Consider the following 27,292-nt stretch of genomic DNA (forward strand, 5'->3'; position numbering starts at 1 on the left):
ATTTTCTGTCTCCCTCATGATGTACATGGTGAGTCATTAGCAGCTAATATTTTTCTTGTCATAATTGTTAACATAACACTTTCAAATGAGCCTTACTAAGGACTGATCTTGCAACCTCACACTCAAGGGGTTCCCTGTCAGTAGCCCTCCCAACACTGACACCCATTCACAGCAGCTTTCAATCACTTGACAACAGTCTAGGTGATTTCCAGCTGCTTACAAACAGCAACTAACTCATTCTGTGTCCAAGAACAGTATTCAAGTGTGGCTGCAGTTTTCCTTTAATACTTTGGTCACTATCTAATCCAGCAAATAACTCATTCAATGTCGAAAAACAGCATCCATAGTGAGGCAGCATTTTACCTTTAATACTTTGGTCATCGTCCAGTTCACCCTGTTTCGTGTCTCCACAAGTTTGCTGGTCCATGGTGGAACTAAATACCTAATTGAGTTACAGCTATAATACTCTCTTTTTCCACAAAGATGTTTGTAATTGATGAAACAACGGATCAAAAGAAAGGCTAAGGCGATGTACTGGTGACTTAAAGCAGGAAAAATCCTATCCATAGCGAGATGTTTATGTCAAGTTTTCCAAAGCACCACATAGTCTAGTACTATAAATCACTTATAAGACATCTGAAAATACAGCACATAACATGAAAATGTATGCTTGTCTGTTACTGTCACATTCAGCACATACAGCTGTCCCACTTTCATGTAAGGCATTTGAAGAATAGTTTCAAAGCCAAGATAGCAGAGATAATTATCATGTTTGAGCATACCTGTAACCACTCTGTATGGCTGGGTCTATTTTCTGTTTAGAACTCCTTTCCATAGCTGCTGAACAGGTTTCCACAAGTGTGGGGCAACGTTGGTCATTTACAACACTTTCCACATTTAGCCTCTCAACAATATCAAGTTCATCCAGAGCACCAATACAGTCTTGTTTATTAGCTAAGCTGGAGAAGAATTAATAATTTAGTAATATTATTTTTCTGTAAACAATAGCAAAAAGAAAAAAGCTCTAAGGAATTCATTATTATGCAACACAGCAAATGGCTAGGATATGCAATGAAGAGCTTTGTCAACATAGCACTAACATCCGTTGAGAAACATTAGCATATGAACAAAAATAATCTTTCAGTACTGACTAAGAGCTGTAGCCAAAGTCATAGCTGATTTTTAGACTCAAAATCAAAGCAGAAATATGCTTTAGGGAAAGCTTAGAGACAACCATGCGCATATTCTGTTGGACATGAAGTAGGGTGTCATTTCTGTTCACTGGGAATTAATTAGTTGAGTTACACTCTTGCACCTAAGAGGAGAAGTGTCTTAAGAGCTGTATCATAAAAATACACATGACAACAAGTCAGTCTACTTGTGATAGTAAACAGTGTAAACCTCTTCTTCATTTACAGCTACATCCAAACTCGGCAGTACTCACTCCCTCTTGCATCAATTATTTGGGTTTCTTCCAATTCCATTTATGTATGGAGCATGGAAATGATTGCTTAAACACATCTGTGTCTGCTGTAATTAGACTAATCTCGCCTTTGTGATACCTACAGAAGTGGTGCATAGAGGGGTGTAGCATATTCTGAGATGCATCACTTAAAGTTGGTTCTTCACACTTCGTAAGCAGCCTTTCATGGGACAGTATGTCTATCTTAAAGCACCTGCCAGTTCAGTTATTTCAGCATCTCCGTGATGCTCTCTTATGAGTCAAACATTTGCACTACTCTTTTTAGAATACATTGAACATAACCTGTTAATCCTCTTTGGTATGGGTCGTACACTTTTGAGTAATGTTCAAGGACAAGTCACATGAATGTTTCATAAGAAATACCCTCTGTAGACTGATTGCATTCAACTATTATTCTACCAATGAACCAAAGTCCACCACATGCTTTATCTATGACTGGGTTTATGTGCTTGTTTCATTTCATATGCTTAGAAATTGTTACACTCAGCTATTTGTATGACCTGATCGAATGCAGCTGTTAGTAACTGATGTTTGCATCATACATTATTTTATTCATTTTGCTTTTGTCACAGGCAAAATTTTATATTTCTGAACATTCATTTTATATTTCTGAACATTTAAAGCAAGTTTCCAATTCCGCACCACTTTGAAACCTTATCAAGACCTGACACTGGGTTACACATTAGATTCCAACTATTGCAGGAAAAGCCAAAAAGGTGGAGGTGCTGCCATATTTATAAAAAAAATTCTGTAAACGATAGAAGTTTTGTACAGTTTGACCACTTAAATAAAGAAAATGCTTTTGAGACAGCTGTAATCAAAATTCTTGAAGCATATATAATCATAACATGTATCTATCATTCTCCAACAGGCAAGGTATGAGTTTTCCTAAAAAAAACCTTGAAATACTCCTAAACAAACTTCACAAAAACAAAAAGGTACTAATTTTATGTGGTGATTTCAATGTTGATTTCCAGTCTACAGGACATGTAAAACAATCCCTACTGAATCTCACTAACTCATTCAGTCTGAATCCCACAGTAACATTCCCCACAAGGTGCAAAAACAACACCAAAACCACACTTGACCAGATATTTGTAAACTGTCCCTACCAGGAAGTCGAACCTCTGGACAAAGGCTATAGTGATCACTTACAAATGTTCTCCCCTTGGACTGCAACAACAAATACACAACTAAAGTAAGAAATTACAGCAATGAAAACATGAAAATCTTCAATGATTCCTTAGCAGCAGAAACATGGAACAAAGTATATGAAGCACACAATATACAGACAACAAAATGGAATCATTCCTAAACACATTTCTATATCACTTCAATATTGCCTTTCGTCTTAAACTCAAACACACCACATCAAAAGAACCCAATAAGAAGCCATGGATAAAAACTGGTATAAAGATTTCCTGCAGAAGGAAAAGAGATCTGTTGAAGTATCTAAAAAGAAACAACCCCATCCCCACCCCATCTCAAGAATGATATATCAAGCAATATGTCAAAATCCTTTAAAAAGTCATAGCACTAGCAAAGTGAATAGCAAATGATAACTATGTGGCAACATCCTCAAACAAAACCAAGGCAGTGTGGAACATCATAAGGAACGAAACAAATCAACAGCCACGTAAACATGAAAACACTATTCTGATCCACAACACCACCAGAGTTACTAATCCATAAGAAATTGCAAATATTTTCAACAATTACTATGAAAACTTTGTTAAAAATTTGTTACAAAGCAACAACAAATGTACACCCAACAGACAAAACAAAATTACAACTCCTGTAGGATCTATATTCTTCTGGGAAACTACTGCTGAAGAAATTGTCCTAAGTGCAAAGTACCTCAAGAATAAATTCTCATCTGGAATCGATGATATCCCAGATTTTATCACCAAGAACTGCATAAACAAAATAGCTCTCCCACTCTCAAATGTGTACAACTTATCACTGATGGCAGGTACATTTTCAAACTGCATGAAAGTGGCTAAAGTCATCCCAATTTTTAAGAAAGGTGAAAAACTCAATGCAGAAAATTACAGACCCATATCGCTGTTACTTGTGTTTGGTAAACTTTTGGAGAGATTAGTTCACCAAAGAGTAATAAATTTTCTTGATAAGAAATAGATACTATCTGATGCCCAGCATGCTTTCAGAAAAAACAAATCCGTAACAACCACCATATATGAGTATTTGCACTCCACCCTAGATGCTCTAGACAAAAAACAAAAAGCAGGTGGGTTCTTCTTAGATTTGTCCAAGGCATTTGATGTCATATACCACAAGATTCTTCTCAACAAGATTCTTCTTCAAGATTCTTCATATGGCATCAGAGGCACCTCACTAAACTGGTTCAGATCATGCCTGACAAATAGGAAACAAAAAGTGTCAATAAAACATAACAATCAAGGACATATCGAAACATACTATTCTGACTGTTGCAATATTACACAAGGTGTGCCCCAAGGCTCAATACTTGGACCAGTGCTCTTCCTTGTGTACATAAACGACCTACTGTCAAACATCAATGCCAGCACCAGTACACTCTTTGCAGATGAGTTCCTCATAACAAGTAAAAATGAACATGAACACCAAGAGGCCATAAATGGAAATACAGATGAACTTGGTGATTGGTTTGAGAAAAACAAGCCCATAGTTAACACAAGGAAATCCACTTACCTAAATTTCCACCTAATAACAAATAAAATTATGCCTGATATAAAATTACACAGTTCCCAAATATCCCCAAATACAGAAACAACATTTCTAGGCCTATGGATCCAGGATAATCTAAAATGGCAAACACACATTAATAAAAATAATAGTAAGCTAAACAAAGTGTGCTGTGCCCTATGAATCTTCACATACTGCACAAGCCCAGAAACTGTTCACACAGCCTACTATGCACAATTCCACAATGTAACGCAATATGGTACCATATTCTGGGGAGACTCTACACTTAGCCAAAACATTCTGCTCACCCAAAAGAGAGCTATAAGAATAATGAATAAGGCAAAGCCAACTGATAGCTGCAGACTTCTCTTCCAAAAGTTGCTCATCCTACCCCTTGGCAGCCTGTATATATTAGAACTAAGCAAATTTGTAAAAAGTTATATTACAAAATTTAATAAAAATGTAAATGTCCATGACTAACTATGGTACTAGGCAGAAAATGGAACTCCCTTCAACAAAGGCATTAAAATACACAACAGCCTGCCGTCAGAAATGAAACAACAGTAAGTCCCTGACTGTATTTAATGAAAAATTAAAATCATTCCTACTTGATCATTGTTTCTACAGTGCAAGTGAATTTCTGCTTCACATGGGTGGAAAGAAACATGAAAAAAATGCAGCAAAGAATTTTGTAAAGAGTAAAACATTAATGCAAGTATGTGCAAAAATCTTGCATCTATATCATCTGCTACTAAGCAAATTAAATGCAGAAAGAATATCCAACCAGGTACTGTTATGTATATGTGTGAGAGGAATACAGCACTAAAATACAAATGTGTAAATGAGTATGTAATTTGTGTGTTCATAACTTCTCAGAAAATATTTATGTAAACTCATGTTTGTGTAAGCTTTCGGCATATTACTTCATGCCAGCAAATTATCATAATGTCCAACATCAAATGTATGTTTGTGCATCACCATGTGCATGTCATGTACAGTATTGATTCAGAGGACAATAAATAAATAAACAGACAATATCTGTACAGCTTTATCTTACAGTCCTTCATTATAGATAACCACACCAGTTGTGAACAGTCTGAGTTATTATTTATATTGTCTGCAAGATCTTTAATATACAACATGAAGAGGAAGGACCCTAACACTTCCCTGGGGCACACCTGATGTTATTTCTTCATCTATCAATGACTCTCCATCTAAGATAATACGTTGCATCCTCGCTACCAAGAAATCCTCAATTCAGTCATAAATTTTGCTTGATACATCATACAACCATACTTTCAATAATAATCACATGTACAGCTCTGTATCAAGAGATTCATGGAAGTCAAAAACTATTCCATCTGTGTGACTACCTTGATCCACAGCTTTCAGAATGCCATAAGAGAGAAACTTAAGTTGGATTTCACAGGATCAATGTTTTTGGAATTAATGATGGCTGGCAAGGAGGAGGTCATTCTATTCAATATATCCCATTACATTTAAGGTCAAATATGTTCTAAGGTGCCAACAAATGCCTGTCAAGGCTACTGGACAGTAATTTCATGGATACTGCTGCTACCCTTTTTGTAGACAGGTGTGACACATGCCTTCTTCAGTCCACTGGGCACAGTTTTTATTCTGAGAGATCTACCATATATGATGGTTAAAAGAGTGGCTAACTCAACCACAGTTTCAGTTAAGAAACTGTGGACCACGGAGTTTTGGTCAGATGTAGTATTCAGCTGTTTGTCAACACCACTGACACTCATTTTTGCAATGGTACAGGAATTAAATTGGGGCAATACTCCAAATTTTCCTCCACACACACACACACACACACACACACACACACACACGAATGCAACTCACATAAACATGACCACAGTCTCCGGCTAGCTGTAGGTATTTGCATGAGTGTGCGGGTGTGTTGTCTGTTCTCGATGATGGCCTTGTTGGCTGAAAGCTCACTTTCTGACAGTCTTTTTGTTGTGCTTATCTGCGACTCAGTTTCTTTGCTACATGATGAGTAACAATTATACTTATCATAATACTGTTACAAATTTTTCTGTGATAGATCTGTTGTAATATTTTGCTACGGTAATCACGGAAGGCTTAAAACATTGTCCTCATGACAGCCAAACACGTTCCATTCTGCATCTCTCTATCTATAGATAACTGCTAAACAATGAAAACTCCGTGTAGGAATATCAACAATGTAGGAAACAATCGATTGCTACTTACCACAGAGAAGACATGTTAAGTTGCAGATAAGCACAACTAAAAGACACTTACACAAAGCTTTCAGTCACATCCTTCATCAGCAAAACAGAAACACACGCCATTCATGCACTCAATCAAGCACACCTCATGCATACATGACTGCCAACTCATGCAGCTCAGGCGAGAATACATTTCTGGCCTGAGCTGCTGCAGTTGGCAGTCATGTGTGTGTGAGGTGTGCTTTCTTGTATGTATGAATGGTGTGTATTCTTCTGTTTCTCTATAACATTATGTTTCATTTTATACCTTTCCTGCTGTGGTCTCTGTTACTTTAAAACTTCCTTTACAGTCACTGTATATCATGGAGGGTCCATCCCATCACAAACTGTTCTACTACACGTAGCAACAGAAAAATTATCAAGTTCATTACAATAATGCTACAATCATGGACCCTAATACCACAGTAAACAAAAAGTTAAAGAAGATATAAGGGTCTTCTGTATCAGGAAGAATAACCTCTTGTTTTGAAAGTTAACATTTGTGGAAATTTTTCACAACTGTATCCTTTCCTTCCAAGTAAAAAGCAACTTTTTCTTGTATCAAGAAACAGCTAACGGCAATTCTGAACTTCTGATATTGTTCTGGTATAATAATGTATCTGCTGTAGTAGCGTGTGTTGTTTAACAAATATAATATACCCTCTAAAAATAAAAGTCACAAACCTCAATAGGTCATTGAAATCTGCAGACCTGAACAGATATTTATCATGTTAGCAGAGAATTTTTACAATATTTTTAGAACCTTTACACATATCATCACTGATCATCTGAGAATTACCAGCAGAAACTATTACGGAACTAAAAAACTATCTATCACTTACGTACTTACATCTGACTCCTATACCTTGAAATAATTTGGCTAAAATGCAGTAATAAATCACCTATTCTGGATGGAGACACTGTGTGAAGTGTTTTATTAAAAATCAAGTGCTGGTTTTGTTGGACAAAACTGAACTACAATGTGATTTATTAAGAGACCCTGAAATATGACTTACAAATAAGAAAAACATGAGTAAAACTCTTGTGCAATAGATTTATTTACATTTTTAATTGACGAAGTTTTCTGGAATCATAGCAGTTTAACAGGCTAAGAAAGAGTACAAATGAGCAATGTGGTTTATGATGAAACTGTTTAATCAGGATAAAAATCTCTCACAGATATGCAATGGAATTAGATTCCTGTAAGAATGAAACTGTGTTTTCCATTAATTGGTAAAGTTATTGTACTAAATTACACTGTAGGCAACAAATTAAACCCACATACCACAAACTACTTTATTTCTCCAACTCAGAAATGAAAAACTAACTGAACTAACAGTCAAAGAGTAAAAACTTATATCTAACGTCCGCTACACTTGCATGGAGTAAATGAAGCATCATCACTGGCTACTCCCACATTCCCACACAGCCCCCACCTTAAAGTGCGGGGCACCCAGGATAAATGGATACTTAAACTGGACTTGTCTCCCTGCTCTCATACGGACGACTTGTTGCTGCGAGGATGAGGATGAGGGAGATGGTGTGGGCTGTTGCATCATGATTCCACGTACTCTTACCATTGGTTCTTCTGCCATATCACGCATAGTGAGTTCCAAATTTTGGCCTTCTCATCCTGTTGAATGCCATCATACTCCAGTTCTGGTAAGATTCATGCTGGTTTTACCCTGTCTATGGGCACTCTAATAGTTTTGTCATTCTGTGAGATGTCCTTAGTATCGGTGTTGCGTCGTTCTGTTAGATAAGGTCCAGTATATGGAGGTTGTAGTGGCACTCTGACTGAATCTGTGCGGAGCATGACATGTGTACAGCCAGCCAATGCCTTATGCATGAAAACTGGTCACTCAACATGTCTAGATACCATGGGCCTTCTCATTGTATCCACATGCTCATTGACTTCACGTATCAGTGATGAGAGCTTTATTGGCATTGGTGATGAGGCGGCAGTAAGGTAATCCGCCGGGATTCTCAATGGTTCCTCGTACAACGATTCTGCCACTGAGACACTGATGTCCATCTTGTATGTGGTCTGTAATCCACGAAGAACCAATGGTAATGCTTCTGTCCAGTTTCTCTGATGACTCACAAGAACTGCCTTCAACATAGACCAGATGTGGCTTGAATTCAAAGAAATGGTATCGGCAGCAATTGAGAGATTTATACCAAATAAATTAACAAATGACGGAGCTGATCCTCCTTGGCACACAAAATGGGTTAGAACACTGTTGTAGAAACAATGAAACACACATGCCAAATTTAAACAGATGCAAAATCCCCAAGATTGGCGATCTTTTACAGAAGCTCAAAATTTAGTGCAGACTTCAATGCAAGATGCTTGTAACAGTTTCCACAATGAAATTTTGTCTTGAAGCCTGGCAGAAAATCCAAAAAGATTTTGGTCATATGTGCAGTATGTTAGCGGCAAGAAACAATCAATGCCTTCTCTACGTGATAGCAATGGAGATACTATCGAAGACAGTGCTGCAAAAGCAGAGTTACTAAACACAGTCTTCCGAAATGTCTTCACAAAAGAAAACGAAGTAAATATTCCAGAATTTGAATCAAGAACAGTTGCCAACATGAGTAACATAGAAGTAAATATCCTCGGAGTAGTGAAGCAAGTTAAATCACTTAATAAAAGGAAGTCTTCTGGTCTAGAATGTATACCAGTTAGGTTCCTTTCGGAGTATGCTGATGCATTAGCTCCATACTTAACAGTCATATACAACCATTCGCTCGATGAAAGATCCATACCCAAAGACAGGAAAGTTGCACAGGTCACTCCAATATTCAAGAAAGGCAGTAGGAGTAATCCACTAAATTACAGGCCCATATCGTTAATGTTGATATGCAGCCGGGTTTTGGAACATATATCGTGTTCAAACATTATGGCTCTGAGCACTATGGGACTTAACATCTATGGTCATCAGTCCCCTAGAACTTAGAACTACTTAAACTAACTAATCTAAGGACATCACACAACACCCAGTCATCATGAGGCAGAGAAAATCCCTGACCCCGCCGGGAATCGAACCCGGGAACCCAGGCGTGGGAAGCGAGAATGCTACCGCACGACCACGAGCTGCGGACTCAAACATTATGAATTACCTCAAAGAAAACTGTCTATTGAAACACAGTCAACATGGGTTTAGATAACATCATTACTGGGAAACATGAAGTATTGATTACTATTGACATGAGATTTCAAATTGATTCTGTCTTTCTGGATTTCCGGAAGGCTTTTGACACTGTACCATATAAGTGGCTTGTGAAATCGTGTGCTTATGAAATATCATCTCAGTTATGTGACTGGATTTGTGATTTCCTGTCAGAGAGGTCACAGTGCATAGTAACTGATGGAAAGTTATTGAATAAAACAGAAGTGATTTCTGCCTTCCCCAAGGTAGTGTTATAGGCCCTTTGCTGTTCCTAATCTATATAAACGATTTGGGAGACAATCTGAGCAGCCGTATTAGGTTGTTTGCAGATCACGCTGGCCTTTATCAACTAATAAAGTCATCAGAAGATCAAACCAAATTGCAAAATGATTTAGAAAAGACATCTGAATGGTGCGAAAATTGGCAGTTGACCCTAAATAATGAAAATTGTGAGGTCATCCCCATGAATGCTAAAAGGAATTCATTAAACTTCAGTTACATGATAAATCAGTCTAATCTAAATGGTGTAAATTCAACTAAATACCTATGTATTTCAATTACGAACAACTTAAATTGGAAGGAACACATAGAAAATGTTTTGGGGAAGGCTAACCAAAGACTGCATTTTATTGGCAGGACACTTAGAAAACGTAACAGATATACTAAGGAGACTGCCTACACTACGCTCGTCCGTCCTATTTTAGAATACTACTGTGCGGTGTGGGATCCTTACCAGATAGGATTGGCAGAGTATGTCGAAAAAGTTCAAAGAAGGGCAGCACGTTTCGTATTATTGCAAAATATGGGAAAGAGTGTCACAAAAATAATACAGGATTTGGGCTGGACATCATTAAAAGAAAGGCATTTTTCATTGTGACAGAATCTTCTCACAAAATTCCAATCACCAACTTTCTCCTCCAAATGCGAAAATAATTTGTTGACATCAACCCACATAAGGAGAAATGATCACCACAATAAAATAAGGGAAATCAGAGTTCGTACGGAAAGATATAGGTGTTCGTTCTCTCCGTGCGCTATATGAGATTGGAATAATAGAGAATTGTGAAGGTGGTTCGATGAACCCTCTGCCAGGCACTTAAATGTGATTTGCAGAGTATCCATATAGATGTAGATGTAGAATGTCCTGTGCCACCTCTTCATCATACCATTGCTTGTTGGATGGTAGCTTGTTGTATGGTGGTGCTGGAAACCACATAAATTAGCTAACTCGTTGAACAGACTAGACTCAAACTGGCAGCCTTGATCTGTTGTGATATGAAGGGGGCAGCCAAAGAGAACTAGCCTCTGAGAGACAAACGCGTTTCAACCACTTCTGCCGCTATGTCAGTGATCGGAATGGCCACCGTCCATCTCGTACATCTGTCTACCACTGTTAAAAGGTATTTATAGCCATCTGAAACTGGGAGTGGCCCACTAAGTCTAGATGGACACGTGCAAATCTTGCTGGTGATCCTGTGAAATTCCCAATTTCCGCATGAACGCGTCGTTCTACTTTGCAGACTGACATTGTAGGCATGTGCAAGTCCATTGCCTGGCATCCTTTTTAATTGGTGGCCAGATGAAACATGCTGTCAGTAACTTGATCATGGCATTTGCCGCTTGGTGTGCCAGGCCATGAACACTGTCAAACGCCGCCTTACAAAATTGTTGTGGAATGTATGGGCACAGCTTCGGCCGTGATACATCGCACCATAACTAAAGCCTTCTTCCTGGCATGAGTATCGGCTGTAAGTGTTGTGTGCTCTGTCAATAACATCTATAGATCGATCCAGATATGCTTCCTGCGATGCCATGAGTTCTTCATAGTTTATTGTGCTGGTCACACCGCAAACATGAGAAAAGTAATCTGCAACCAGATTCTCCGCACCTCTGATGTGCCTTATATCCATGGTGAATTGACTGATAAACTCTATGTGCTGGAACTGCCTTGGCGAGCACTTATCACTGATGTAGCTGAAAGCTGACACTATAGGTTTACAATCAGTGAAAATTGTTACTGGCCTGGTTTCAATCTACAGGCAGAAATGTTTGACACTTTCATATATTGCCAACAACTCTCTGTCATATGCACTCCATTTTGTCTGTTGGAGTTGCAGCTTCTTTGAGAAGAAACTAAGAGGTTCCCAATGTCCAGCGACCTGTTGTTTAAAGGCTGCACCAATTGCGACCTGGCTGGTGTCTACTACAATACTCAATGGTGATGCAGGTATAGGGTGCGCGAGTAACACTGCTTCCTCTAAGCTTCTTTGTAAGTCGCCAAAAGCTTTGGTCATTTCTGGTGTCCATTGTAGCTTTCACTTTCCTGTAGTATTCTTGCCAGCCCATGCATTTTTATGCCTTCCCTGTTTCAGCGGTAATTGATAAATGACGCCAGTAAAAATTTACTGAGATAACGCCTAAGTTGCTAGTAGTCTGTAGGTTTGTGTAGGTTGCGCAACACGTTGATCTTCTCCGGTACTGGCTGTATACCAGCAGCTGAGACTATATAGCTGAGAAAAGTTCTTTTACTCTTGCCCATGACATATTAGTGTTCATTTAACACTACTCCATATATATTGAGCCTCTGTCGTACCTCCTGAATACGTCTATCATGTGATTGCATACCCTCTGAGAATACCAAAATATCCAGATACGCATAACAGAAAGGTAACCCCTGGAGCCTTCATTAATGAATCTTTGCCAGGATTTGGTCACATTTTTGAGTCTGAATGGCATGAACAGAAATTCAAATAGCCCAAAGGGTGTGATCACCACCATCTTTGCCACGTTAGCCAGAGCCACAGGAATCTGACTGTTTGCCTTACAACAATCCAGTACTGAGAATACTTTCGCACCTGCTAGAGTGTAGGTAAATTCTTGAATGTTTGGTATGGGATACTTGTCCGGGATTGTTCTCGTGATCAATCAGTGGTAGTCACCACAGGGCTGAGCTACCGACTACTCCTAAAACAGCCTTTGCCACACTGCACCAAAAACCTTTTACCATGCCCCTATTTGATCCGGTAGTAAGAGAGTTATTTGCCAAGTCCATGGTGATTACAAAATGAGACAAGAAATCTGCACCTAAGATCAGCTGTAAAATATCTGCCACTATAAAATTCCTCTTTTAACAGGTAGATAAACCAACATCAATCATGAGCTCTTTATAACCGTATGTGTTTATACTTGAATTGTTAACTGCTATCAATTTTAAAGGCTCCCACAAGTCCTTTTCAACAAAACTCAGGGCTGGCAAGGTACTCACTTCCGAGCCGATGTCTATCAGGAAGTTGAGGCCTGAGAGTTTATCAACCACTTACAATCTGTGCAATGTTAGCTTATACTCCCAGGGTGATGCAAAGTGGCATTAAGGTATAGCCTACAGGAAGCCTTCAAGTGCCTTACCTTGACTGTGCATGTTGCTGCCTGCAACTGTCACTTGGTTCCTCGTTCGTATATGGCGCTGTTCATGAGTGCCACAGCCCGTGGCACCTAGTGTGGGCTGACCTCACCATTTTTGTATCCACAAGGTTCTGTGCATCTCACAGCTTGTGGCCTGAATCATCTGTGATACCAGCAAAAATTGTCGGTGTGAGCTTGGTCCTGTTTGGAGTGTGGCTTCTTCTTGTTACTGGTAGACCTGGTGAACATCTGGAGCTCCAAGTCATGTAGTCAAATAGCCATATCTTCCATTTTGTCTTGCAGTTTCCTGATCCCCTGAGCAATGCCTGGTTTTTGTCTGTAACCTGCGGCTGCACAGCTTAACTTCGATTCTTTTAACCATTCCAATGAGTCATCATTGGCTTCTGTTGCAGAGGTGGCAGTTGACGTCGCTGCAAACACTGTGAGCGTCGACTGTAAAGTAGCGAAAGCTCTGTCAGCAATTTGCAGTTACTTGTTGAAAGACTGTCATTCGTATGCAACCATCAGTTGAACTTCATGAGGAAGCTGTGCAGTAGCGATTCAATGGATATCATGCTTGCGTCGAATATAGTGAGTAAATATCTCCAAAATTCAGATGGACTTCTGTCCCAGCATTCCTCCTGATACATCACCCGGGAAAGTCACTGTTCAGGTAATTTCTTGCAGCGAGCAATCAATGTCATTTTAAGTGTGTTATATGACAGCTGGAGCAGCAGATGTATAATCATATCACAGACTATCACTGTTGCCCTCTGATTCAGGTTGCTAACTGTGAGAGTGAATTTTTCGTGGTCTTCAGTTATGCGTTGTTGCTTGAAGATATTCTCTATTATCACAAACTGCACATCTGGTGGCATAGGCTGAATGGAGGCACTCTTAACTGCAACCATGGCATGGTTGATAAAAGTGCTTACATGCATGAAAAATCTTCAGCAAGTGAGCATGCTCACAGTGTGGCTGCTACTACCGAGTTTGCAAATTCATGGATTCTGTTTTGCTATCATTCTTCGGCGTTGCAAGCTCCAAAAGCCCAATCTCTTGTTTCAGCCATCATATCTCATCGTTTGTTGCTTGCAGAATTTTGTTAGCTTCTTCCATCTTTAGTGAAATTGCTGCACAGTATTAAGTTGCGAGAGCTTTCCTTATTTTTCCTGGGGTCACGAATTATATAGGCGACAAATTAAACCCACATACAGCTTTGCACAAAATACTTTATTTCTCCAACTTTTAAAAGAAAAACTAACTGAACTAATAGTCGAAGAGTAAAAACTTATATCTAACATCCGCTGCACTTGCATGGAGTAAATGAAGCACACATCACTGGCTACTCCTGTGTTCCCACAACACTACTAAGTGCACACATCTATTGATATGCACAGGACAGGCAGTACATGGTGTGCACAGCAATAAACTTAAAATACTATCATGGAGATGAAAGACAGTTACATTTTCGTGTTCCAGACATGAATAGAAAAAGTTTATGATACATGCTAATACTTACTACCCTGTCAAAATTTATGTATCATCACAGATTATCAACATAGGTGCATAGCCTGACAGAAGGAAATAATTGTCATTTAAAAAACTCCTACATGTGATAGTGTCACTGATTTAAATTCCAGATGATATTGTACCTGAGAGTAGTACTGTGACTGTTTTCATTTCAGAAACATGTGCTGTACGGTGAGAACCTGAATTTAACAACAAAATTTTGGAATTTGTTCAGGTATACTTTCTGAGTATAGTTGTATAAAAGACCTGTGCTCTCTGGTGGCTCATTACTAAGTAAAAATACAATTAACAAACAATGGAAAACCCAGGGTGGAATAATGGCATTATTATGAAAAGGATACACTGCTACTCACCTTACAGCAGAGATATTGCGTTGCAGATAGGCACAACAAAAAGACTGTCAAACACATATGCCTCTGGCCAAAAAGGCCTTCTGCTGAGTAAGACAAAACACACACACACACACACACAGAAGTCATACACACATGACCACTGTCTCAGTCACCGACATCAGATGTCATGCGTATGTGTGTGTGTGTGTATGTGTGTGTTTTTGTGTGTGTGCGCACGTGTTTGTTTAATTTGGAAGAAGGCTTTTTTGGCCAAAAGCTTACTTGTTTGAAAGTCTTTTTGTTGTGTCTATTTACGAATTAACAATACAATTATGATTTATGTGGTTTGATAGCCCAATTATCTTATTTCTAGAAAAATACCTCCAGAACACCAAAACATCCCAACGTAGTGTTATTGTGCCACTCTTCCATAGCATACTTTCAACCAATATACTAAGCGCATTTCAGTTCACTCTTCATCAGTAAACCTATCCATAATGATACACATCACTGTTAACGCAAAGCTAACACTTACTACAAAAACAAGCCCAAGACAGGACTAAACACTTTTGAATGCAAGACTGAGGGCAAAGAATAAAGTGGGCATTACTGTTATCAACAGCTAGTGCCATGAGACTGAATGGAACAACTACCAAACAAATCAGCATATGATATTGACATCTGCACATCAGATACAAAAATAAATGGGTAAGGAATCAAACAAAATGCAATTACTCTGTAATGACTGACCAGACACAACAGATCACTTGTACCACAATTCGAGGGGCATTTAAAAAGTTCGTGCAAAGTCCGAGAGATGGCACCACTGGTGCATATCGAGGTCAAGTTTAGTTAGTAGCATTTTGGAAAGAACGTACACCAAGTTTCAGCCATATTGGTCTACTTCTTTGTGTTTGGCATTCGTGTGAATCAAGGAAGTCGAGCTATTGTCAAAAAATGGACGAAAAAGAATTTCGTGTGGTGATTAAACCATACTTTATGAAAGGCAAAACCTCTCAGGAGACTAAAGAGAAGCTTGATAAACAATATGGTGACTCTGCACCTTCAATTAGAACAGTTTAAGTGGTTTCAAAATTTTGGGATTGGCCATATGGGCACAAGTGATGCTGAACATTCTGGACACCCTGTGGAGGTTACAACTCCAGAAAACATTGATAAAATCCGTGATATGGTGATGCATGACAGAAGAGTTAAGGTGCGTGAGATTCCTAGTGCTGTGGGCATCTTGAATGAATGGGTACATAATAATTTGCAAAAACATTTGGACATGAGAAAGCTATCCACAAGATGGGTTCCGCGATTACTCGCACTTGACAAAAAACAGAATCGTGTGAAGTGTTGCAAGGATGGTTTGGAACTGTTCAGGAAGAATCTGCACAACTTCAAGCATCGTTTTGTCACTGTGGATGAAACATGGATACATTACTATACTCCTGAGACCACAGAACAATCTAAACAATGGGTCACCAAGGGAGAATCTGCACCAAAAAAGGCAAAGACCATTCCTTCAGCCGGAAAGATTATGGTGACTGTCTTTTGGGATTCGCAAGGGATAATCCTCATCGACCATCTGGAAAAGGGTAAAACTATTACAGGTGCATATTATTCATCGTTATTTGACTGTTTGAAAACCGAGCTGCAAGAAAAATGCCGGCGATTGGACAGCAACAAGTCCTCTTCCATCACGAAAATGCACCACCACACACCTCAGCAGTTGTGGTCGCAAAATTAATAGAAATAGGATTCCAACTCGTTTAACATCCACCCTACTCTCCAGACTTGCCTCCCTTGGACTACGATTTGTTCCCCAATTTGAAGAAATGGCTGGCAGGACAAGATTCTATTCAAACTACGATGTGATTGCAGCAACTAATAGCTATTTTGCAGACTCGGAAAACTCCTATTATTCAGAAGGGATAAACAAATCAAAACAGCGTTGGATGAAGTGTATAAGTCTAAAAGGAGACTATGTCAAAAAATAAAAAAAAGGTTTACCCCAAACACGTAAGTAGTTTTTATTTTTGCACAGACTTTTCAAACGCCCCTCGTAAAAAAAAAAAATAAATAAATAAATAAATAAATAAAACACACAACAACAAACTCTAAAATTTTGTCACTGGCATTTTGGTTCATCTGTATGAGATTGATTTTGTTGCCATTCCTTCCTCTTTGCAGAAACCCCACAATGTTTACAACTAACAACAACCAAGCTGGATCGAATGGCCAGTTCTGTAGGGCTAAAAATAAATAGTGATAAAACAAAAACAATGTGCATAAAAAATTGAAATGTGTCTACTCAAACTGTAACGCTACAGAAGATACTAAAAGATGTTGACCAATTTCCATGTCTCGGCAGCCTTATCTATAATAACAGGGATGGAAATGCAGACACCAGCAGAACTGGGTAAGCTTCTGCAGTCTTCCAACGAATGTGCTCCATGTGGCAATTTGACTCTGTAAATATGTCCACAAAGCTTTCGCTTCCTCTACCATACTAGCAATGACCACATAGGCATGTGAGACCTGGAAAATGTCACAAAGATTGGCACACAAGCTCAATGTTTTTCCTCAGTGATGCTTGAGGTGAATTTTGAAGATCACCTATTGTGACCAAATTTCAAATGATGAAGCACCGAGAAGAAGTAGTCTATGGAGCCTGCACAAAACTGTTGTTGAAAGAAGGCTGAAGCTTGTGAGGGATGTTATAAGATGAAAGATGGAAGAACCCAAAAATCAGCACTGTTCAGGAAACCAACAGATGGATAAATAAGTACAGGAAGACGTTATAACTGCTGGAAATGAACATTCGCAAACGGTCTCCAGTGCATAGACATAAACTGGCAGGAAGCTGTAAACATGGCAGGTGATAGAGTTCACTGGATGCAACTTGTTACCTGATATGCTACCTAGCATTGGAGGAACTAAGTCTAAGTCTCAGTCCTTCTCCTTGTTCCAGTTACATTCAAGTAACTGGTGATGATACAACTCAGTAAGTTAACAACTTATGGTGAATTATACCACAGAGAACTCCGTCAGCGAAACAAGTGATAAGTATAAATGGAAAGCAGTTTCCTATAATAAGAAGGACAACCATAAAAGTGCAATGAACAAAGAAGCTGACAAAAACAATTTTCTGTTAATAGGTGATTCTATATTAAAAAGTATTATTGTGCCGGACTGCAAGATCGATGTTCAACCTGGAATCCGATCGCATCAACTCAACAAACATTTTAAGAATGCATTGTATATGGAAAGAAACATGGGCAAAACTGGTAACAAAACTTTAAGTACCGACGATTACAGAGGTGTCTTAATCCACGTGGGCACAAACTCCATCCACAGTAACAGTGAGGAGGAAATCGTGAATGAAACACGGAATCTGATTAGATCAGCAAAAACTGTATACCCAACATCTAGGCTGGTAATTAGTGGAATTATTCACCGAAGATTGGTAAGTGATACTTACATCAACAGGGTAAATACCGGCATTAGGAAACAGTGCAACAGACTCGGTGCAGTATTCATTGACCCAAACAAGTTCTTAAACTATCAGTGTCTGGGCAAAGATGGCCTGCACTTGAATAGATTAGGCTCTGTGAACCTTAGTAAAATGTTCATACACGTGTGTAAAATCCAAAGAAGCAAGGTAAACTAATTCATTCTGATAAGGGTGACAAAGAAAAAACTCAAACTGCAAATAAAAAGTTTAGGGACCAAACAAAGGATGCACATGAAATAACCAAAAGCAAAAATGATCTGTTGATGCACTGGAATATAAATGTCTTAGGAGCAGAACTACCAAATTGTAAATACTCAAAAAACGACAAACTAAAAATTCTGCTTTCAGACTCCGTAAATATCAAAATAATCTGCCTAAACGAACACTGGTTAACAGAAGATAGTATAAAAGTATTAAATAGTATTAATAATTTTAAGGTAGCTGCTAGCTTTTGTAGAATAAGCAAATCTCATGGAGGCTCCTGAATTCTTGTCAGTTCTTCTGGAAGTCATACAGTAAGAGATAGTTTTAATTATTTAAATGAAGAGAGTGTGTTTGAAAGTTGCTCTGTAGAACTAAGTGACCTGAACACACTGGTTATAGCAATCTACAGAATTCCTGGAGGTGCGGTAACAAAAGTGTTTTTAGCCAAATTTGAATGCCTCCTACAAAAACTCCAGAAAGAAAGTAAGAAAAAAGTTGTTATAGCAGCAGACTTCAACTTACATGTCTTAGTTGAAAGCAATGATTCCACAAAATTTCATGACTTAATTCAGAAATCTGGTTTCAAGCTAAATTTTTCTGAAGGCACTAGGGAAAACAGCAGATCAGTGACCTGCAATGATAATATTATTACTAACTACAAATTTGACAGTGGAAATAAGCACAAATACAGTTTAGACTTGGGTATTTCAGATCACTCAGCTCTGTTTATTGAGCTCCAAAAAGCAAATAACCTAAAGCCTCCAGAATTGTATATAAAAAGGGATCTCAGTAAAAGTAAATGGATTTATTCTGCAGTAAATTAAGTGTAATAAGCTGCCCTGTAGACCACAATAGTTCAAGCTCAATAAACTATGACAAATTCTTAAATTGTTTCTTAGAGGTATTTAATGAATCATTTCCTCGTAGATATAAACAAAAGAAAGTAAATGGTAAACTCAAATGGATTACAACAGGAATAAGAGTTTCTAGTGCCAGAAAGAGAGAGCTCCACAATGCGTTAAAATCAAACAGAAATCCGGATTTTGTTACTTATGTCAAACAGTATAAAGCTGTATTTACAAAAGTTGTAGTGGCAGCTAAAAAAATGGCAAATAATAAATTCATATGAGAACACAGAAATAAGACAAAAGCAGTGTGGTCATTTGTTCAGTCTGAATTAGGAGCCAAAGTAAAAATTCATGAGATTTTGAAAATTAGACATGAAAATGAAATTATAGTAAACCCTGTTCAGATGTCAAGTTGTTTCAATGAATTCTTCCTAAATGTAGTAAGATCAGATGTGGATATGACATTGTATCAAGGAATCACAAATTTGGAAAACAGCCAGAACACATCTTTTAAGGGAGGTAGGACATCAAACGGGCCGACTTGGAGCAGGAGAGACACCACAGGATATTTTAAATTCCACTGTCTATACTTTTACAAATAAATTCATAAAACTTTGTCAGAATGACCAGGAAGGATTCAGGATTCACACTCGTAGCAGTGAGAGCTCAAAAACATAAAGAAATAAATTTTTTTTTTACATGTGAAATTTCATAATTTTTTCACTTACTATTGGCTTCATTTGTTGCTATAGGTACACTTTTCTTCATAAGTAAGAGAGATTCTTCCACGAATTTTGTACTGCTTGTTAAACACAAACTCCTTAATGCAAAACTCTAGAATTTTCCAAATCTATTAAAATCTGTGGTAAAACTTGAGATAAATAATTATAAAATTTGAATTTCTTCTAAACATGAAGCTTAAAATGTAACAACTCATTCATATTTCCATAAATTAAATAAATTCTAGAGTTTCATACACCTGTAAGTATGGTTTATATGCTGAGCAAAATTCATCGAAGAATCTCTCCTACTTATGAAGAAAAGTGTACCTATAGCAACAAATGCAGCCAATAGTAAGTGAAACAATTATCAAATTTCACTTGTAAAAAAAATTTATTTGGTTATGTTTTTGAACTTTCATTGCTATGAATGTGAATCTTGAATCCTTCCTGGTCATGCTGACATAGTTGCAAGAATTTATTTGTGAAAGTATACACAGTGGAAATTAAAATGTCCTGTGGTGCCTCTCCTGCTCCAAGTCGACCCGTTTGATGTCCTGCCCCCCTTAAACAATTTGAAAAAATCACCCAAAGGGATGTGAAAAAGGAAATATTGTCTCTAAAAAACAAAACCTCACATGGGTGGGATCAAATAACATCATCTGCAATCAAGTGTGTGTACGATATTATTTCTCAACCACTTATTATAAATCAATCTTTTGAACAGTGATGCTTTCTAAATGTATTGAAATATTCTGAGATCAAACCTCTATTCAAGAAAGGATCGACAGAAGATATGGGGAATTACTGCCCTATCTCTCTCTTGCCGGTCTTCTCTAAAGTGTTTGAAAAGATTGCAGCAAAACACATTAATAAATTTCTTACTGTAAATGATATAATTTTTAAAAACCAGTTCGGATTCCAACAGGGTAAAAGCACTGTGAATGCTATAAATGAGTTTATCCACAAAATATGCTCCACATTAGATAAAGGTTGAAAGGTCACAGGAATATTCTGTGATCTAACTAAAGCTTTCGATTCAGTGAACTATGCATTACTACTCCTCAAATTACAGATGTATGGAATCAGGGACACTGCTTTAAAATGGTTTAGCTCTTACCTGTCAGGTAGGAAACAAAGAGTAATTTTAACTTCAAATGCAACCAATTATTCCTCAGACAGGGAAACAGTTCCCCTAGGAGTCCCACAAGTTTCGATATTGGGTCCCTATCTGTTTCTTTTTTATGTAAATGACCTACCACTTGCTATTTATGTTCATTCAGTCTTATTTGCTGATGATACATCAGTTCTAATTGAAAATGAGGTATCTGAAAATATTCCAGAAAAAGCCAAAAATACTTTAGAAAAACTCGAATCTTGGTTCTATCAAAATGGACTAAAACTAAATGTAACTAAAACCAAAATGATGCAATTTGAAGCTAAATCAATAGAAAGGACAGAAATAAAGATAACTTGCAATGATCAGGATATCACAGAAGCAAACCACGTGAAGTTCTTAGGCCTAAATCTTGACAAAAATTTAGATTGGAAGGTACACATAGATTACTTAGCAAATAAACTGAACAACTTAGTATTTGCAATGTGTATTTTGTCAGGTGCCACAAACACGGACACCAGAAAGATAGTTTATCACTGCTACTTTGAGTCAGTTATTCATTATGGCATCATGGCATAATCTTCTGGGGAAATGCAGCAAATGTCACTAGGCTCCTAGTATTACAGAAGAAAGTAATTAGAAACGTGTGTTGCAAAAAAACGGGAATCCTGTCGGCCACTGTTAAAAAATTTAAAAATACTATATATCCCCTCACTTTACATATATGATATGGTGGTGTTCCTATATACAAATCAGCATACACTAGACACTTTCCATTTTGACCACAACTACAGCACTCGCCACAGAGATAACTTCAAACTCCCTACACATCGTTTAAAACTTTATGCCCAAACGCCAGAGTATGATCATCATCAGTTATCTGCTATATTAGCAGGTCCTTTGCCTCTCCATTTTCTGCGATCCATTGCTTCCTTCTTAAGGCTGCTGTATGTTGTACCGTCCATCATGTCATTCAGTATCTGGAATCTCTTCCTTCCTCGTTTCCTTTTCCCTTCTACATAACCTTCTAAAACTGTTTTTATCAGTCCGTCATTCTTTCTTAATATATGCCCAATCCAATTTCTTTTTCTTCTCTTTATTACATCTAGTAACTGTCTTTTCTCTCCCACTCTTCTCAGTACCTCTTCATTTTTTACTCTGTCCATCCAACTTATTCTTTCCATCTTCCGCCATGTCCAGATCTCAAAAGCCTCCAGCCTTTCTCTGTCTTTTTTCCTCATAGTCCATGTTTTAGCGCCATATAGAAGAACACTCCATACAAGACATTTTATGAGTCTCTTTCTGAGTTCTCTGTCCAGACCGCTGCAGAAGATTCTCCTTTTCTTATAAAACGCCTCTTTTGCCATTGCTATCCTTGTTTTAATTTCTGTGGTGCACTTCCAGTCGGTATATATGGGTATATGGGGTTAAAAATTTTCAATAAAATAAAAGGCAGTAATATATTTAAGATGGAGCTTGGTTCACTGAAAAGATGGCTCTTTACTCTTCTGGTGGAAAAGTGTTATTATTCTGTCGATGAATTCACTGAGGACAGCTTCACAGTCTGAACACATGGATTGTATTACATGTATTATTTTATGTACATGTGTAGCTGTAGCTTAGAAATGTAAAATATTATGTAATCTTTTGTATTTCTCTTAAAAAAGTGAAAAAAGTTTCTTTTGCAAACCTTGACATGTCTCCTGTACATCAAATCAAATGATTTCAAAACTGTACATAATGAGATGAATAAATCACATATCACTTCTGGGTATTTTCATTCAATACTGTCATATGAAATAATATTCTAGAGTAGCTCAACTTTAAAAAGTTTTCATTGCTCAAAAATATTCTGTAAGAAAAGTATGTGGTGCTCATCTGTAATTCATCTTGTAGATATCTGTTTAAGGAGTTACTTAATTAGATAGATAAAAAAATCTACTCACCAAGCGGTGGCAGAACACACGGCTCCGAAAGCTAGCCAATTACAACCGTCTTTTATGTGCGTGTTCTGCTGCTACTTGGTGAGTATATTTTTTATCTATCTAATTAAATAATTTTGTCAATAATTGATCATTTAATTGTTATGTTTAAAGAGTTAGGCATTTTGACCATTGCTTTACAGCATATCTATTCCCTCAAGAAGTTAGTTGTTAATAACCCACTAAATTTCACTATATCCACTGCATATGGTGAACTGTAACTGTTATTTAAACTAGAAGTTTATTCAGATATAATATGCGACCAGTCACTTTTTAAAATTTTTAATGTCATTTATTTGCTGTACCATTAACTAGTTTTCAAACCACTGCACGCTTATAAATCAGATGGATAGTTTTACAAGAACATTATTTGGATCATATGCAGGTAGACACTGTGGCCATGGAGGTGGTGGGCATATCCGAAATTTAGTTACTGTAATGAAAAGTTTATAAAACAGAAGTTGTGATAATGGAAGAGTGGTAAAGAAAAGTGCATGAAACGAAAGAGTTTTTAGCAGTTTGCCTACTTTGTTTCTTCATTTGTTCTCCTTTGTGTCAACATACTGGCTGAAAAATGGGTTGTGGAAGTACAACACAAACTACTTTAAATAATGTAGCTGACAATTGCACAGTTGCGTTTCACTGTCTTTTACTTTCACTGTTCACAAACCCCAATTGTATGGCCAGTGCACTGTTGTTTAACTTTCGATAAGCCTCATTAATAGTTTCCAGGCAAACCTCCTCGTACTGCTACAATAGTTTACTATTGAACATCTACGAGCAGTAAAAACCTAACCACAAGGCTCACAGTTCTTGAAGAACAGAAAGGTACGTATGGAGCAGACACCGCCATTTTAACACATAGTCTAATTGTGTAACACGTATCTCACAGTTAAGTCGAAGCATTGTTGTTGTTCTAACCAACAGAGGTTTCTCATCAGAAGCTCGGTTGTGGACTGACTGTCTCATGACCAAAAACTGGTCCCTTACATATCCTCACTATAATAGGTGCTGAAACTACACATTGTTTGAAGTTAAATTTACAGAAATTACAATTAAAACTTAACTCATTAAATTATCTGAATACACCGGAAACTTCTGTCCTTTTAACAGTTTCTTCTACTGCAAGGTTTACGCCAAATTATTTGTTTAAATGATAAAATTAACATACATAGTTATGCAAACAATACTTTTGACAAAACTGTTAATTACTTTGGAATTAATTAAGGGCTGGCTTTGCAAACATGTTTTTGAATAGAGCCAAATAGATACTTTAAGATTATTAGTATTTCGTCTTCCAGGTGTTTATAATTAGTACACAATTTATATTTTTTAAAAAGTCAACAATTACTGATTTTACCCTACATTGAAAGATACTAATTAGGAATAGTCAAAATAAATTAGAAAATGAATTACAGACCTAAAACTAAGCACAAAATTAGATCTGGTGTTAAATTCTTTAAAACTGAGGGCTAACCTTTCTCTTTTATGAAAATGTAGATTATATTCACATATGGCTGGCTGGTGTGGCCGTGCGGTTCTAGGCGCTACAGTCTGGAACTGCGTGACCGCTACGGTCGCAGGTTCGAATCCTGCCTCGGGCATGGATGTGTGTGATGTCCTTAGGTTGTTATAACAACTCCTTTGATTCATAAACTTTTCATTATCACAACTCTTTCATTTCATAAACTTTTCATTACCAATTTCTGTTATTTCTGCCAGCACCATGACCTGTACATAGTCCAGGTAATGTTCCTGTTATAACTTTACCTGATGATGAGCCTGCAAAGGTTTGAAAACTAGCTAATGGTACAGAAAATAAATCCTATCAAAAATTAAAAAATTAAAAATACCCTAACACACCATCAATAACCACCTACTGTAAAAAAGAACAGTAATGTATGTAATTACAATACCAGAAGAAAAAATGACATTAATTATTCCAGTTGTGTGTGTGTGTGTGTGTGTGTGTGTGTGTGTGTGTGTGTGTGTCTATTGTTGATGAAGGCCAATGGCCGAAACCTTTAATGGTGAGGGTATTTTTGTTGTGCCTATCTGCGACTCAGCATCTACAATATATGGTGAGTAGCAACTTTACTTCTCATAATATTGTTAAATTCCATCCGGGATTTTCCATTGTTTGATTAACACTGACTTAATCTTGTAGGAGAGAACTTGAGGTTGTCAATGACAAAAACTTTTTTGAATTCATTCTCATGTCCACCTCATTCCTGTCTGACAGTAATTACTATGAACAGACCAACATAGTGGCAATGGGTTGCCCACTATTACCAATCGTAGCCAATATGTTTTGAAGAAAAAGCCCTTAACTCAGCACTCCGTGAACCATCCTGATTCTTCAGAAACAGGGATTATATGTTCATCATCTGGACATGAATACAACAGCACCTACAAGACTTTTTGAATCATGTGAATTCACTGAGCCAAAATATCATATTCATGATGGAGACTGAAGAAAACAATCAACTTATGTTCCTGGATGTGTCAGTCAAGCAAAGACCAGATGCACACTAAGATACAGTGTGTGCAGAAAATTAACACAAACAAATTTATACTTCTATGCCGCCAGCTGCCATGCTGCCTTATGAGAAGGCATCTGCAATACACTAGTCAAAAAGCTCGTGGAATTTCTGAGTAAGACAGTTTTGCTGCAGAAATGCAGTACAACCATGCAATTTCTGGAAGAATGGTTACAGCCACCACCAGATCCAGGGGGAAGAGAAACCTGTTGTGACAATGTCTGTTTATCCCAGGTGTGAGTGACACATCAGTAAAAATTGAGAGGATCCAGAAATATAATGTGAAGTGTGTATTTCATTCACCATTTGTTGAGGTCTGTTAAGGTCAACCTATAACTCCGAAAATTAGGAGTCTGCCACATCCCATGCCTATGCAACAAAAAGTATACATTCCAGACATTCTGGACCATGGAGAAAAGATGCATAGATTACAGACACCAGATAGAAAAAGACCAACCAAGTCACTTATCTGTCACAGAGTGCTGTATCAAAAAATGTGTGAATTATGATTGTTCTAAGTTTTTAAAACAGGCAAACAGATTCTGAGACTGCCCTTACAGAGATCTGATAACACAATAACTAATACATAAAGACAGGGTTCCCAACTAAGCATGGCCTGGGAGCCAGCCTTCAGCACGCTCAAAACACAATGGCAGTCCGTGGGAAGACCCATTTTTGCCATGCCAACTGAAGAGCTGCGACCACAGCACATAGAAGAGCTTACACTACAATAGTAATGTGAGCTCTGTGGCATCAGCACTTAGACTGAGGGCTACTGCTTGGGTACCACTAGGGCCCTATCCCCACCACATCGGCAGTGGACCTGCACCCAGGCACCAAGGCCTCAAAATTGACAGAAAGAGGGACAGGAGGGGGTATGTAAGATGGTGCCCAACAGGACTACCTGAAGACACCGACAAGAGAGTTTACCAAAATGTAACAGCATTTGGATGATGCCACCTGGCTGAATTTCAAAATAATTGCACAACAGGGAAGACCGAAATCACACATCAAGGGAAAAAAATGTTCATCACACAGACATGTGAATAAGAATAAAAATGTGATGACCTTTCTAAAGCCTCTTGTAGACAATTCTTTAAACATTTGGGCATGCAGACAAGAGCCTCATGTTACTTCTACTCCCTTATGAAGTCTGTTGTCAACAATCAACCACACTAAAAGAACAACAATAACATTCATGAATATAGCACTAGAAGGGGAAATGACTTGCCCTACACATCATTCGGCCTTTGTGTGGCATGAGAGGTATTCATCCATAAAAATAGTGTGTGTGTGTGTGTGTGTGTGTGTGTGTGTGTGTGTGTGTGTGTGTGTGGTAGAGAGAGAGAGACTGAATTAGTTAATTATAAATCACTGAAGAAAACTAGCTTAAGACAATAATGTTGCCACATTTCTCACTGAGAAGATGTAATACAATTATAAAATTGACTCATTTCACATCATACCAAGAAGTCACATTTATGATCCATGGA

General features: G+C 37.8%; 1 protein-coding gene across 1 annotated transcript in view; it reads right to left on the reverse strand.

The window, feature by feature from the left end:
- LOC126092584 (ADP-ribosylation factor-like protein 13B) overlaps positions 1 to 27,292 on the reverse strand; it is a 214,958-nt gene that overhangs the window by 127,103 nt on the left and 60,563 nt on the right. The window contains exon 5 of the mRNA XM_049908275.1: positions 783 to 959. Coding sequence (XP_049764232.1) covers positions 783 to 959 — 177 coding nt within the window. The remainder of the gene's footprint in view (positions 1 to 782; positions 960 to 27,292) is intronic.

The sequence above is a fragment of the Schistocerca cancellata genome, chromosome 1 (genome assembly GCF_023864275.1).
Source record: "Schistocerca cancellata isolate TAMUIC-IGC-003103 chromosome 1, iqSchCanc2.1, whole genome shotgun sequence".
In the NCBI taxonomy this organism is placed as follows: domain Eukaryota; kingdom Metazoa; phylum Arthropoda; class Insecta; order Orthoptera; family Acrididae; genus Schistocerca; species Schistocerca cancellata.